General features: G+C 38.8%; 3 protein-coding genes and 1 non-coding gene across 4 annotated transcripts; 1 reads left to right on the forward strand and 3 right to left on the reverse strand.

Annotated features, from left to right (window-relative positions):
* Positions 1-106: 106 nt before the first annotated feature.
* LOC126783151 (uncharacterized CRM domain-containing protein At3g25440, chloroplastic) lies at positions 107-2042 on the reverse strand. Its single transcript, XM_050508563.1, has 4 exons — positions 1812-2042; positions 1412-1727; positions 889-1296; positions 107-689 (listed from the first exon to the last, which is right to left on the reverse strand). The coding sequence occupies exons 1-4, from the start codon at positions 1892-1894 to the stop codon at positions 144-146; spliced, it is 1353 nt and encodes a 450-aa protein (XP_050364520.1). The 5' UTR covers positions 1895-2042; the 3' UTR covers positions 107-143.
* Positions 2043-2561: 519 nt separating this feature from the next.
* On the reverse strand, positions 2562-3421 carry LOC126783778 (calmodulin-like protein 3). Its single transcript, XM_050509310.1, has one exon. It carries the CDS (start codon positions 3243-3245, stop codon positions 2781-2783), a length of 465 nt encoding a protein of 154 aa, XP_050365267.1. The 5' UTR covers positions 3246-3421; the 3' UTR covers positions 2562-2780.
* A 1384-nt stretch (positions 3422-4805) lies between these two features.
* LOC126785531 (small nucleolar RNA snoR53Y) lies at positions 4806-4885 on the reverse strand. Its single transcript, XR_007671063.1, has one exon. It is a non-coding gene; the product is annotated as a small nucleolar RNA snoR53Y (small nucleolar RNA).
* Positions 4886-7473: 2588 nt separating this feature from the next.
* Positions 7474-8606, forward strand: LOC126784406 (uncharacterized). The gene has a single exon (XM_050509871.1). The coding sequence runs from the start codon at positions 7554-7556 to the stop codon at positions 8013-8015; it is 462 nt and encodes a 153-aa protein (XP_050365828.1). The 5' UTR covers positions 7474-7553; the 3' UTR covers positions 8016-8606.
* The last annotated feature ends 3863 nt before the right edge of the window (positions 8607-12469 follow it).

Consider the following 12469-nt stretch of genomic DNA (forward strand, 5'->3'; position numbering starts at 1 on the left):
CTTCTGTAACCTCTTTCATAATTTTATGGGGGACCATTTCTTTAATACAACATTTTAGCACAAAAAAAAGTCGTCCTGGATCTGAATTTAACATATACAGGAGACTAATCTAACAATTGCATCAATCTTAAGCAATTTATGTCTCATCTTCTTTTTTTCTTTAAAAGTGAAGCAGCACGCAGAAATATCCTATCAACTTCATCAAAGTTTGGCAAGCCCGCATCTTCATTCAGTGATTTAGCTGTCTTCGAGTCCATGGATATCTGACGCAGATGATCCTCAAAATCATCAGGCTCTCCATCACTTTCAACCGGGAACTTCTCAAATTCTTCCAAATACAGATATCGTTTCACTTTGTTCTCAGTCTCCTTGTCAGAGTCGGTCTCAAAAATATCTGATAAGTCTTCAGACTCGGAAGCCATATCTACATCTGTTACAAGGTCATCATCAGGAATCCCATTTGTTCTATCCAAAATTTCTCTGAGCTTATCTGAAGGCTCTAGATTGACGTTTGAAGAGCTCCCAGACTGTACACTCTGAATGCCTTCTGGAGTTTCTTCGATAGCATCAGAACTAAATTCAACTTTTCTTTTAGCCTGTGCTCTAAGCAACTCAAGGTCTTGTTCAAGCTTTGGAATGTGGTTCCTTACTGCTCGAAGGTCATCCATGTACTTTGATTTATCTAAAGCCTGTAAGGGGAAGCAGAGAACAAAATAAATAATTGAGAAGTAATGATGGACAGGGTCTCAAGTATATTATTAAGAGCTCTTGTTATAGTTTTATCAAAGCAGACCACATCATTCTGCAGTGATGCACACAATGCAGACATGCAACTCCAACCCTCTTCTACCAAGCCATGAATATTATAGAAGTTGAGGAGAGCACAACCTTTTTCCTCGATAGAGTGATCCTAGGCGACATAATCTCTGTTGGCGGCTGAGAATAGTTCTTCCCTCTATACATAATAATCGTGTATTCCTCATGAATCCCGAGCACAATTCCTCCTGTTAGCCTCGCCAGCTCCGAAGCAATACCCTTAACCTCCTCCGGTGAGAACGTCTTCACTATCACCTGCAGTGTCTGATGTTTCTTCCAATGCAAGTGCATGTTCAGAATCACACCCTGGTATATCCCCCGCCTCCCGACAGGCACATAATTCTTGCACTTGAGCCCCATCTTCAAAAAGAAGAAATGCTCCTCCGGTGTCAGTATCTCCGGATCATGCGCTGTTTCTGCTGACTCCGAAGGCTCGATCTTCTTAAGAGCAGCCAAAAGCCTCTCCTCTTTCCTCTGAGCCTGCTGACAACACCAGCCAATGCATAAGAAGTTAAATCATTAACCTTAATAATCCACATTATCTTACACTCATTTCCCACCATATGCTAAGAACATGAGAACCCAAGTTCATTACCTTTCTCAATTTGAACAGAATCTTCTCTTCCTGGGTCATTCTCTGGAAGTATTTCTTCTTCTTGTACCTGAAAAACTTGAGCCACCTCACCACGGCTCTTTTCCCCTTGAGCTTTTTCCTCTTCACTTTAGCATTACCATTACCACCGCCATTATCGACTTTATGTTCACTGGAATGAACCACCGGTGCTGGAGTTTTGTTCTCCGGAGCCGAATGCACCCATCTATTAAGACCCTCCAATGGAATCAATGGAATCCTTGCAATACCAACTGGGTCCGCACAAGCAGGCATTTCGTCGAACACCTTGCATACAAAACTAATGAAGAGTGAGGTTGTAACATGAAATGGTGATTTGGATTAAATGGGTATGTAAATTATGGGATTTGAGAGAGAAAGGTACCTGTTTTGGGGAATCTTGAGATGATTATGGGGAATAAGAAGACGCGAGGAATGAGAAAGAGTCATTCTTAGTAGCTTCTGCATCGAGTCTGAGCTATTTGGATACGTTGGAACCCCAAAGGAGACGAGTTTAATACATTTGAGTTGTACCCTTTTGAATTGAATCTGCTCACTGGTGGTGGATTTGAGTTGAATCTGCTTCAGTTGTAATTCTGATTTGCCAGTAACTCTCTGTTTGGGACGAAAAGAGAGCCCTTTGACCGCGTTTTGAGAATTTTATGACTATTTATACTTGAGCCCCTTGGTTGTGGCATGTTTACCTCAGCAGCGTGCTTCAAGATTTTAAGAGTTACAAAAACAATAGACATTTTTGGACTGCAAGGTACAGTAAATAAGATTACATGACCACCATCTAATGGCTTAATAAGTACGTAGAGGTAACATTACCATCATCTAAAGGCTTGATAAGCATATAAAGGTAATTCTTGATGGAATTAGAGCGTCTAAAATTCGTAAAAGCATCAACAACAAGCTTATTTCTAATCTTTTTTAGAATGATAAAATTAAAAATTGACTAGTTGCCTTTCTTAAACTATGTATTAATGTTTTAAACTATGCAATTGATTCTCTTAGGGCGAGTATACACAAACAACTACTGAAGTGTCGTTACATCTTGAAATTTTTTGCTCGTGTGAGGTATCAATGTATCGATTACGTCGAATAGGTTGACTTGTTACATAAAGGAACTAACTCACTAAGAATGATCTTTTACAAATGTAACGAAGATTACCTACAAATAACGAAGGTCACCATCACTAAATAAATATCAATCAAGGCCAGAGATGACAAGATAAATCAATAGTAATGAATTAATTTGTTCTTGTTCTCATAAAATTACACAGAGAGACCTCTAAATCCTTTACACAAAGGCAGCTCTTCTCCTCTAACAAATCCTCCATTAAAACTTACATTAATTTGAAGTCAAGGCAGCAAATCCACCCCCCTTCATCATCTGCTTAAACTCCTTGAAATTCACCCTCCCATCTCCATCCACATCCACCTTCTTTATCATGATCTTGCAATCCTCCAATGTCCTCCCTTGCTTGAGCCCCAAGGAAGCCAACACCGACCTCAACTCCTCCACCGTGATGAAACCATCGCCGTTCTGATCAAACACATTGAACGCTTCCCTCATGTCGTCCTCCGGGTCCTCGTCCCTCTCGTCCATCAGGTTCTGATACAACGCCCCGAACTCGTCAATGTCGACAAACCCATCTCCATTGACGTCGATCTTCTCTATCATCTGGTGCAAGTCCTTGTCGGGGATGAAGATTCCGAGATTCTCTAGCGAGTCACTCAGCTCCTGCTTGGTGATGCGCCCATCCCCGTTCCGGTCGAACATCTGGAAAACCCTTCTGAGCTCTGCTCTGTCCATTGTTGCTATATATCGATGTAACACCACCAAATGGCAAATGGGGTGAAGCTAATTGCGAAAACGAAGTGATATTGGGAGCACAAACACACCAACAAAGGCAGACGGGAAAATGGAGAAGCAGAGAAAAATTAAGAGAGAGGTATGGAGAGATGAAGGAAATGGTTGCCAAAGGTGGTTAATTGTTAGAGAAGGAAGGCAATGTTATGTGTGGAATGGAGTTGTTGTGGGAATGGAGGTGGAATGAAAGAACGAGAAGAAAGAGTCAAATGGAAAACTGGGTGTGACGCCGGCCATTAAACGCGTTCCATCGTCGGTTATGGAGTTTGGTTGAAATTGGAAAATACGCTTCCAAATCATTTCTTTTTTGAAGTTGTGTTGAACAAGTAGGTTTCTAAAAACCGCGTTTCCTTGCAGCATAATATTTTTTGCCGTTTTTTTTCTCGATTTGGAACATATAAAAGTTTGTTTTGGAGACCTATGTCTCTCTGTCAGAGTTTTAAGATCAATGAGAATTGAATTTGCTAACTTGGAACGTTTTGTTGACCGGAATCCCGAACTTGTAATCAAAAAATTTATGAATTGTATCCAAAGGCAAAAGCGTCATACGACCAACTTATGGTATGTCAAACAGAAGCCAATGTTTCACTACAAAACTAGTTGAAAAAAGAAAGCAACGAAACAAAACGAACACAAGCCTAGAAACAAACCAAACAAAATCCGAACAATTGGACATTCTAAAAGGCTGTAAGCAAAAGAACTTGCATGGAATTGAAGAGAACGTACACCAAATCGGCACAACCATCAGGCCTAAGACCACACGGTGTACCTTTCAGGTAATGGGTAGACTACAACTCTTAAACGCCATGGAAGGAGCTGCTTCCAAATTCCTTGAGCTTGTATATATTGTTGAAGGTGTTCATCACTTTATTGAGTTGTTTATTTTAGTTTAACATATCTAATTGTCAGTTAAGAGTATGTCAGTTTAAAGCCAATTGTTTAGGTCTTTACGAGGCGCAATTTTCTGAAATTAGGACTACATGGTAGTTTTTTGAGAGCGAGACTTTCATATGAGAATTCAAGGTTCACACGTCTAGAAACCAACTGTTGGATCCAAATGCTAGTTGTTTCTTGACTTCAGTAATACAAAACCAAAATTTATAAGGTTGGTTTGAAGTGTGAGACTTCCAAATGAGTTCTGGCTTGTCGCCTCTAGAAACAATGTTGAAGAGAACCAATTTTAATTGTTTTATTTTCTTGACAATTGTCCAACGAATCGAAAATGATAATTCTACATTGTCACGAGTAGAACCTTGAACCTCTGTCTGAGTGAGACTAGTTTCTTTCTTGACTTCCAGTTCATCAAATCAAAGATGCATGAGAGATGGGTTTCTGTCTGCTAACCATTTCATGTTCCAACACGAATTTGAGAGGTTCTGCCCCAATCTTCTAGTATCATACCAGTACTCAATCTTGAGGTTCCACAATGGCCATTTATGTTTTATGGTCTAACCAATTATGTCCCTAAACTAGTAGTTTCTTACATTGGCAAGTTCATCAGCTACTTCCCTCAGAATATTTGATATTATCGATCATGCAATAATCAGCATTAGCATGGTTCAAACTGAAACATCACAGGGAAGCTGTTGAACCTATATATCACAAAACTCATTACAGGAAAAAAAAAACCACAAAGCAGTTTAGATTGTTAATTTAGTATGGGATGTAATCCAACCATGTGCCGAGAAGATTAATGGGATAGAGATCTTCAGGCGAGTAAGGTGGATTTTTGCATACAATTTCGCAAACGAAGAAATTGCCTCGAAACATTGAAGGTTTTGGGACAGAGTGCGTTTGCTTGAGAAAACAAATAATTGTGCCAGTAATATAAGGGCCTGAAGAATCAGAAAGAGGTCAAATTCAGGCGAGTGATCCTGGCGGATTGCATATCGCAAGGTTTTGAAAATCAATTGGCTGGGTCGTCGAGATCGAGACCCATACAAGAAGCTATACTTGCTTATTATTCAAAGCAAACAATCATGAAATCATAACCAAAATAACAGAGCAACATAGAAAAGGAAGATGAAACCCAAGCAGAGATGGATGGAGAGAAAGAAACAGCGGCGACCGAGCAGTGATGCTCTGTTTCTCAGGTTGAGGTATTTATATAGGAAACTCGGAGGCTAGGGTTTTGTTTGGTAATTTCATAAGTAGCAGATCGGGTCGGGTTCGGTCGGGTTGTAACGAGTTAGGGAGAAAATTGATATCCATGTAGGCAAGTATGGCTGGGCACAAAAAACCGTGATCCTCAATGAAAAACGAGTATGTAGCTGTAGGTGTCAATATTGCATTGCTAGGTGCACAACCAATGTGCCACATAATGTGATTAATGTGATTGAGTCCCTCTAATTTGATTTGTAAAAAAAAAAAGAAAAAAAAACTCGTCATAAGCAGGGTCTATTTATTCTTAGTGACTCTTTCAGTGCTGTGATCCATGAGAACAATGCATACATATCTGGGTCCATCATTTTGGCTCAGGTCCAGGAAGATAGACCGCGGTCACCTACCTCCTTATGGTAGGAAATTATAGACTTGGTCCCGATTTATACACAAGGCATCTGTTTTAAGTTGAAGAAGCGTCTGTTTGGTCTTATATTGGGCGGAACCTCATACCGGTGGGACTCGAGTTTCTTCTGTTGTCTTCAGATAGTAGGAAAACTATTTTATTTGATATTAAGATATGCTGCACTCGTGTCAAGTATCTAGTGATATTTCAATTAAGACATGCACTACTAATCTTTCCATTATTTAGGTAACAAATCAAATACAGTCGTCATTATAATAATATTTTTTACTAGATGATGTGTTATAAAGATGTCTGAAATACTTTATAATGAGAATTTAAATTTCATTGTCTCTTCGATGGGATTAGCACTGCCGCACCAGCCCGTTAAAAAAAAAGAAAAAAAAACTACAAAACAAAACCTCTATCTAATATTCTTCCTAGGTGATTCAAATAAAACGCTGAGGACACATAGAGCAGAGTGTATTCAGTGCTTCAACGGTGTGTATGCACCAACAACACATGTTGAGCACGTGATTCTTTAAAACAATCCTCGTTAACTCAAGACCTGTCCAAAAACAAAATTAAAACAGTAAATAAAAATATACCATCACAATATTTAGGATATTTATTAATTATTAAATCAAAACAGCTGCAAGAGTATTGCACGTACTAGATCTAGAACTGAATGTGGACGAACTTCATCTCAGACGTGGACACCATCTTCTTCTTCTATTCATCTTTCCCAGGACTTCTTAGGGTTTGGTTCATATTCAAGTTTCACATATTCCTCTTCGTCGAGAAATCTGATTCAATTCCACAATTAAATTTGAAACCCATCCCCATAGAGATTCAACGTTTTCCTTTCTTTCATCAAAAACCCAGATCCGAATGTTGGGGTTCTCTTCCTCTTCCAATTAAAACAATTATTGCAATTAAATCTGATCTCTCCCATTCCAATCGCCATTTTCCTCTCAACCCAAAATCTGGGATCTCTTCCTTTCTTCAATTCCTAAATCTGATGTTTTATTCTTGATCCAAGTCCAAAAACGGCCCCTTTTCCGATTTCTCCCAATTTTGAAAACCCTAATTTTTCTGGGTTCATCGATTTACAATAGAATGTGCGAACTTGGTCTCTGCTCCATCCTCTCCATGAATTTCTAACCCAATATGAATTGAAGAAAAACGCGGTGTATAAAGATGTCAATTACGTCGAGTCTGGCATGGTTCTCGGCCTCCTCCCTTCAAAAATTGAGCACCGGCGAACACTACCACTGAGAGAGAGCGCATGAGTTCATTTAAAAAAAATTAGTTGAGGGTGAAAACTAACTGTTTGTGTTGTAGTCAAACGTTGGCTTTTAAAAAAACGGATTGCTTCCTAAAATTTTAACTCTCATCTGATAATTAGGAATTCATGATACTTATTTTTGTAAATGAAAGGTTGAGATTGTCTCGTTATCAGTAAAAAATTGAACGGTGCCTGCACTCCATGGTGCATACAATCCGTTTCCCACGTAGAGATAAAAACAGTGAAACCATTCAGCCGCGTTTGCATGTTGATGAACGAAATGATAATTCGAAAACAAAACCTCTATCTAATTTTTCATTAAGTTTGATGAACAGAATCACAGATCATAGAAATTTCTTATTTTTAATGAATTATTAAAAAGAAAATAATTCGAAAGAGAAAAAAGAGCTCTCCAAACAAATCGCCCACTACAGAAGCCGGAAAACAAAAGAAACCAAAAATGGCGATGGCCTCCCTCCGCTCCCAAATCCACCGCCTCCCTTCCCTCTCCAAGTCCCTAATCTCCAGATCCTCCGCCACCTCCTCTTCCTCCTCCAAAAAAGTCTCCGACCGCATCGTGAAGCTCTTCGCGATCGACGTCGACGGCCGGAAGCGCGAGATAATCGGACTCACGGGCCACACCCTCCTGAAGGCCCTGGCCAACCACGGCCTGATCGACCCGGACTCCCACCGCCTGGAAGACATCGAGGCCTGCTCGTCGGAGTGCGAGGTCAACATCGCTCAGGAGTGGTTCGATAAGCTGCCGCCGCGGACCTACGACGAGGAGTACTTGCTCAAGAAGTACGCTAGGGCTAGGGTTCTCAACAAGCACTCCAGGCTAGGCTGCCAGATCGTCCTCACCAATGAGCTCCAAGGTATGGTGGTTGCGATTCCCGAGGCCAAGCCCTGGGATATTCCCTAGGCCTCTCTTTCTTGCTTGAATTTTGTATCGTATTGAAATTACAAGCACTCCAGGATATAATAATGTGTGCTTGCTGCTGCCTTTTTTTTCCGAACCAGGTTGGGCATAATGTGATTGATTCTGTGTAAGAGCAATGCCGTTCAATTTGATGATTTCTGTTGTCATGCCTAATTGTTTGCTCTAGTGTGGTTTATTATCTGCCTTCGTATTGTGAATCTGACCGAATGCAGGCAAAGTGTGGGATCAGAAATGCCAGTCTGGTGCTTTGTAATGCTGGCTGTAGTGATACTAGGTAGAGTTTTAGAGTTTAGAGGGTAGGTTGGTTGAGGAAAGAAGGTGTTATATTTGACTTACAATGTGCAGTTCTTTAGGCGAGTAATCACAATTCAGTTTGTTTTGCTGTAATAGAAATCTAGTGGTTGATCAGTTAGAAATGTTGCGTAAAGAGAGTAAAGCATGTAACTAGGCAAAGGATGTTTGCAGTTTGAAGTTTTTATCGGTAATAGTGTAAGGGTAATAATAATGAGATACATTGTTAAACTTTGGTTGGTGATCCGTTTTAATATTCATGGTAGGGTGCTAGTGGCTTGATCTTTTGATATGTAGTACTGAATCATTGTAGCATGTAGGAATTTGATATAGTGTGTAGGAAGCAATATGAATTGGTATGCTTATCATTAGCCTGATATGATCTCAAAGTTCTGATTTCTGATATGATCTCACTGTTAGCAACAAACTACAATGCCTCATTTAGATTTTTTTTTTAAATTTTGATTGGTTTATCAGAATTATTCAATTCTGCTTGTGTATGACTGTTGAAAAGTGTACCAGGTATAGTGTACATGAAAGATATCAGTTAGATAAGAGAAACTATAAGTCTGTCTTGCCATAGCCTTTTTGCTCACTGCAATGGGAACTTAGGAACCTGCAGTTCATAATAAGCCTTGACATTTTGCACTTGGATTTTTTTTTTAGTTCTGATATTTTATTAGCAATCGTCTCAACTTTTAAATACCTAGGTATTAGTATATATAGATTTCAACAAGATCTTCCGATCATGTCTTTCTGGAACATAGTGTCATGCTGGAAAGCAGGGAGAGCTATGTTAGATATAGATGAGTTCATTTTTGAAGCCTTGGCTTAAAAAAAGTCCAGGCTTGGGTAACTTTATTATGTACTAGAATCCTTGAAGAAACTGTCATATACATGTGCACTTGAAAATCGTAAATTTGATAGCCTGTTGGCCATGAAAATGGTTGATCTTGCTTAGGAGAAATGACTAGACTATAGCGAAGCCATGACAACTTTTGTCCACTTGAAGGTGCAAGATAGGGTTGGTTTTAAAAGGGTTTGCCATTCAAGATTTCAAGATATGTCCCCTCCAATAGAAATATGTTGCCATTAGTGGGAAGGAGTTTCAGACTTTCAGATATGAACAATATATCACTAATCTTTTCTTCCTTGAACACACATTATACCTAGACATCTAGTTAGTTAGCAATTTGACATGCCCAATCTGATCTTGCGCGCCATACGGAATGGATTTTAATGTGTTGGATTACCTGGGAAGCATTTCCCGGTGCTTATCTTACTTGATCTGTACATTTCAATTTTCTGGCCATATTGACTGAGTTTGGAAGTTATATGTGATCATATGTTATATGCTATATATCTTAACACAATTATGGCAATGCGTGGATGTGATTATGTGTGGAAGTTGTTGAGCACAAGTATACATTTCTTTTTGAGTTCATCATGATCATAATAATCCGCATCGGATTTCATCCTGCTCAACTGGATTAATCATAATCATGGCACATAGGTACTTTACATCATTCTTGAGAATGTTTGGCAATAGCCTAGCTAGTGAGGATTCATCATCTGTACTTGATCATTTGTGCAGTTTGAATTGTACATTGATGCGACCAGTGATATTCATATACCAGTGATATTAAATATGAAACACGTGAGCGTTCCTCTGTCAGAATTCGAGACTAACCGAAACCGACACCGAATCCTCGGTTTTATATTTTTCAAAACTGAAACTGAAAAATATATATAGAAACTGCGGTTTCGGTTAACCTATAATTCGGTTCGGTCTCGGTTTTATTTCGGTTACAAAACCTAATATCCTTATTGACATTTTCGTACTTTACTAATGAAAATAAAAATATTAAAAGTGAAGGATTAAGTTACAAGTTTGATATTTCAATTAAGTTACATGCACCAAATAAATAATCTAAAACTCAAATATTAACTAAACAAAAACATTGTATTTCGATAAAACACAAGTTAACTAAAATAAACATTAAACCTCCCGGGCTTCATCATCAGACGTCCAGACTTGTCTTAACATGAGGGCTAGTTGACAAAACCCCCAAGCATTACATTTGATCTTTGCATGCATGATTGTACACATATAAAAATCAAAATCACATCTCTGCATGTATATATTTATTACTAAATATATTATTTGCATAAGCGTCTGATTATATATGTTTACCAAATACAAGCTATAACCTTAGCTCCCAATTTTCGGTTCGATTTCCATCGGTTTTTTGAAAGCATATAACCGATAACCGACACCAACTGCTCGGTTCGGTTCGGTTTTCGGCACCGATGTAACAGTTCCGTTCGGTTTTAGTTTCTCAGTTTCAATGCGGTTCGGTTATGGCCGGTTTTGATTTTTTCGGTATCATAAAGTCCAGCCTTAGTGTCATCACTTCATCACCTTGCAGACCATTGAACTTGAATTGGTATTTGACGTGGGAGAAAAGAAGCATCTGATCCTGCTATCAGCTGTGGCGGGGATGGAGAAAATAAAATAGATGTGTCAATATTCTGTTGGTGGTGGTCAGCTACAGCCGACCATGCCTGGTCTGCCAAGTTTTGTCCGTGCAAATGGATCTTCAATTCTCATGACCGATTCTATCTTCTCAAAAGAAAAACCAAAACACCTTACTTCCCTTCGGCGAATGAAGGTATTGAAAGAGAACTAGAGATGGTGTATATATATATATATACCCTTCCAATAAGGGATCTCTTTTTTTGGTATTTTAAAGGGATAACTAATTAACTAACTTTTCGACTACATTTCAACATCTCATCGGTTCATCTTTAGGGTTTAATGTGTAGATCACCTCTGTAAAATTTCAACAAAAATGGTAATCTTTAAGGTATCAAACTTGGCGAAAGCAATGGACGCATCAAATCTGTCAAACCTGAACCGTTCATGCTTATAAGTTTAAATCACAGTTTCAAATGCCTTAAACACCTCCATTTTAGCTGAAATTTTACAGTTATGATTTACACATTATAATCTAAATGTTGAACGGTAGAGATGCTAAAATATGATCAAAAAGTTGGTCAAATGACCTATCCCTTTTTTAGACCAAAAAATGGATCCCTTAGTGGAAGGGTCTTATATATATATAGTCCCTATCCAGAGTGAAGCTTAACTCTGAAATTACAGAGTGAAGTTCCAATTTTGGCACACTTTTCGGTCAAATTTTTTCACCATAAGCGATTCAATTTTTAGGTATGCTATTCAAGATCATCTCTACAAAATGTCATCCAATTTGACAATTGAGTTTTCAAAATTAGGATTTATACGAACGGTTCACGTTGAACAGTTTTAATTCATTCATTGATTTAATCTAATTTCAATACCTTAACGATATCCGAATTAGATGAAATTTTGATAAACGACTAAACCCCTCCCATAAATGGAACCGTCTGTTATGCGCCTGATCTCCGAGAGCCCTTGCATACGTGTCGATCAATTATAGGAAGGTAGAAGTGGGACAAGACATCTGTTAAATGAGAGACGGTTTGGAAAAAAAAAAGACACATGCGTAGTCGTAAAAGTTCAGATCCACTTCAAATTTGTTGTGCGAAGAGCCATAAATTCTGGAAAGAAGCAGTCGCTTCTCGGATCTTATAGTTTAGTTCATCGATCGGTTGATGCAATTGGGGATTTTGGGGGCGAGCCCGCACGGATAATCTAGAAAGCGAGTGACATGGCATCAGAGGCAAAGGGTCCTATATGCTACGAAATTAAGGAAATCGATCATAAAACCTATTGAAATCTCAGACCGGAGGTTGAAGAAGGGGAAGAACACGAAGATGATGAAGCTATTATGAAGAAAAGAAATCTCTGAACTCGTGCATACTTGCCAACAAAGGTTGTTCTCTGTTTCCTCAAGTTGATGAAAACTGCAAATCCCCCACAAAAAATTCCCCAATTCCTCAAAATCTACAGATTTCAAAGGACGACACCATCCGTAAATCTTCGGCTCTCCAAAATTCGAATTCTACTGATCTGATTCCTTTTCCTGGGGAATCGAATCTTTGCTCAATTGCTTGCTTTGCTTGTGGCTCAGATAGTGAGATCCTTTTGGCATGATCATTCAGTTATTCTTAATCATCTAATCAAGAATTCTACATTTCTATTC

Source organism: Argentina anserina, chromosome 2 (assembly GCF_933775445.1).
Source record: "Argentina anserina chromosome 2, drPotAnse1.1, whole genome shotgun sequence".
NCBI lineage: Eukaryota > Viridiplantae > Streptophyta > Magnoliopsida > Rosales > Rosaceae > Argentina > Argentina anserina.

Bases quoted from the DNA above. Each gene is read 5' to 3' on its own strand.
- LOC126783151 (XM_050508563.1), bottom strand. From the start codon at position 1,894: ATGCAGAAGCTACTAAGAATGACTCTTTCTCATTCCTCGCGTCTTCTT. The intron at 1,297-1,411 runs GTAATGAACTTG...TGTTGTCAGCAG, and splicing joins TTCTGTTCAAATTGAGAAAG to GCTCAGAGGAAAGAGGAGAG. The intron at 690-888 runs GTTGTGCTCTCC...TTCCCCTTACAG, and splicing joins TCACTCTATCGAGGAAAAAG to GCTTTAGATAAATCAAAGTA.
- LOC126783778 (XM_050509310.1), bottom strand. From the start codon at position 3,245: ATGGACAGAGCAGAGCTCAGAAGGGTTTTCCAGATGTTCGACCGGAAC.
- LOC126784406 (XM_050509871.1), top strand. From the start codon at position 7,554: ATGGCGATGGCCTCCCTCCGCTCCCAAATCCACCGCCTCCCTTCCCTC.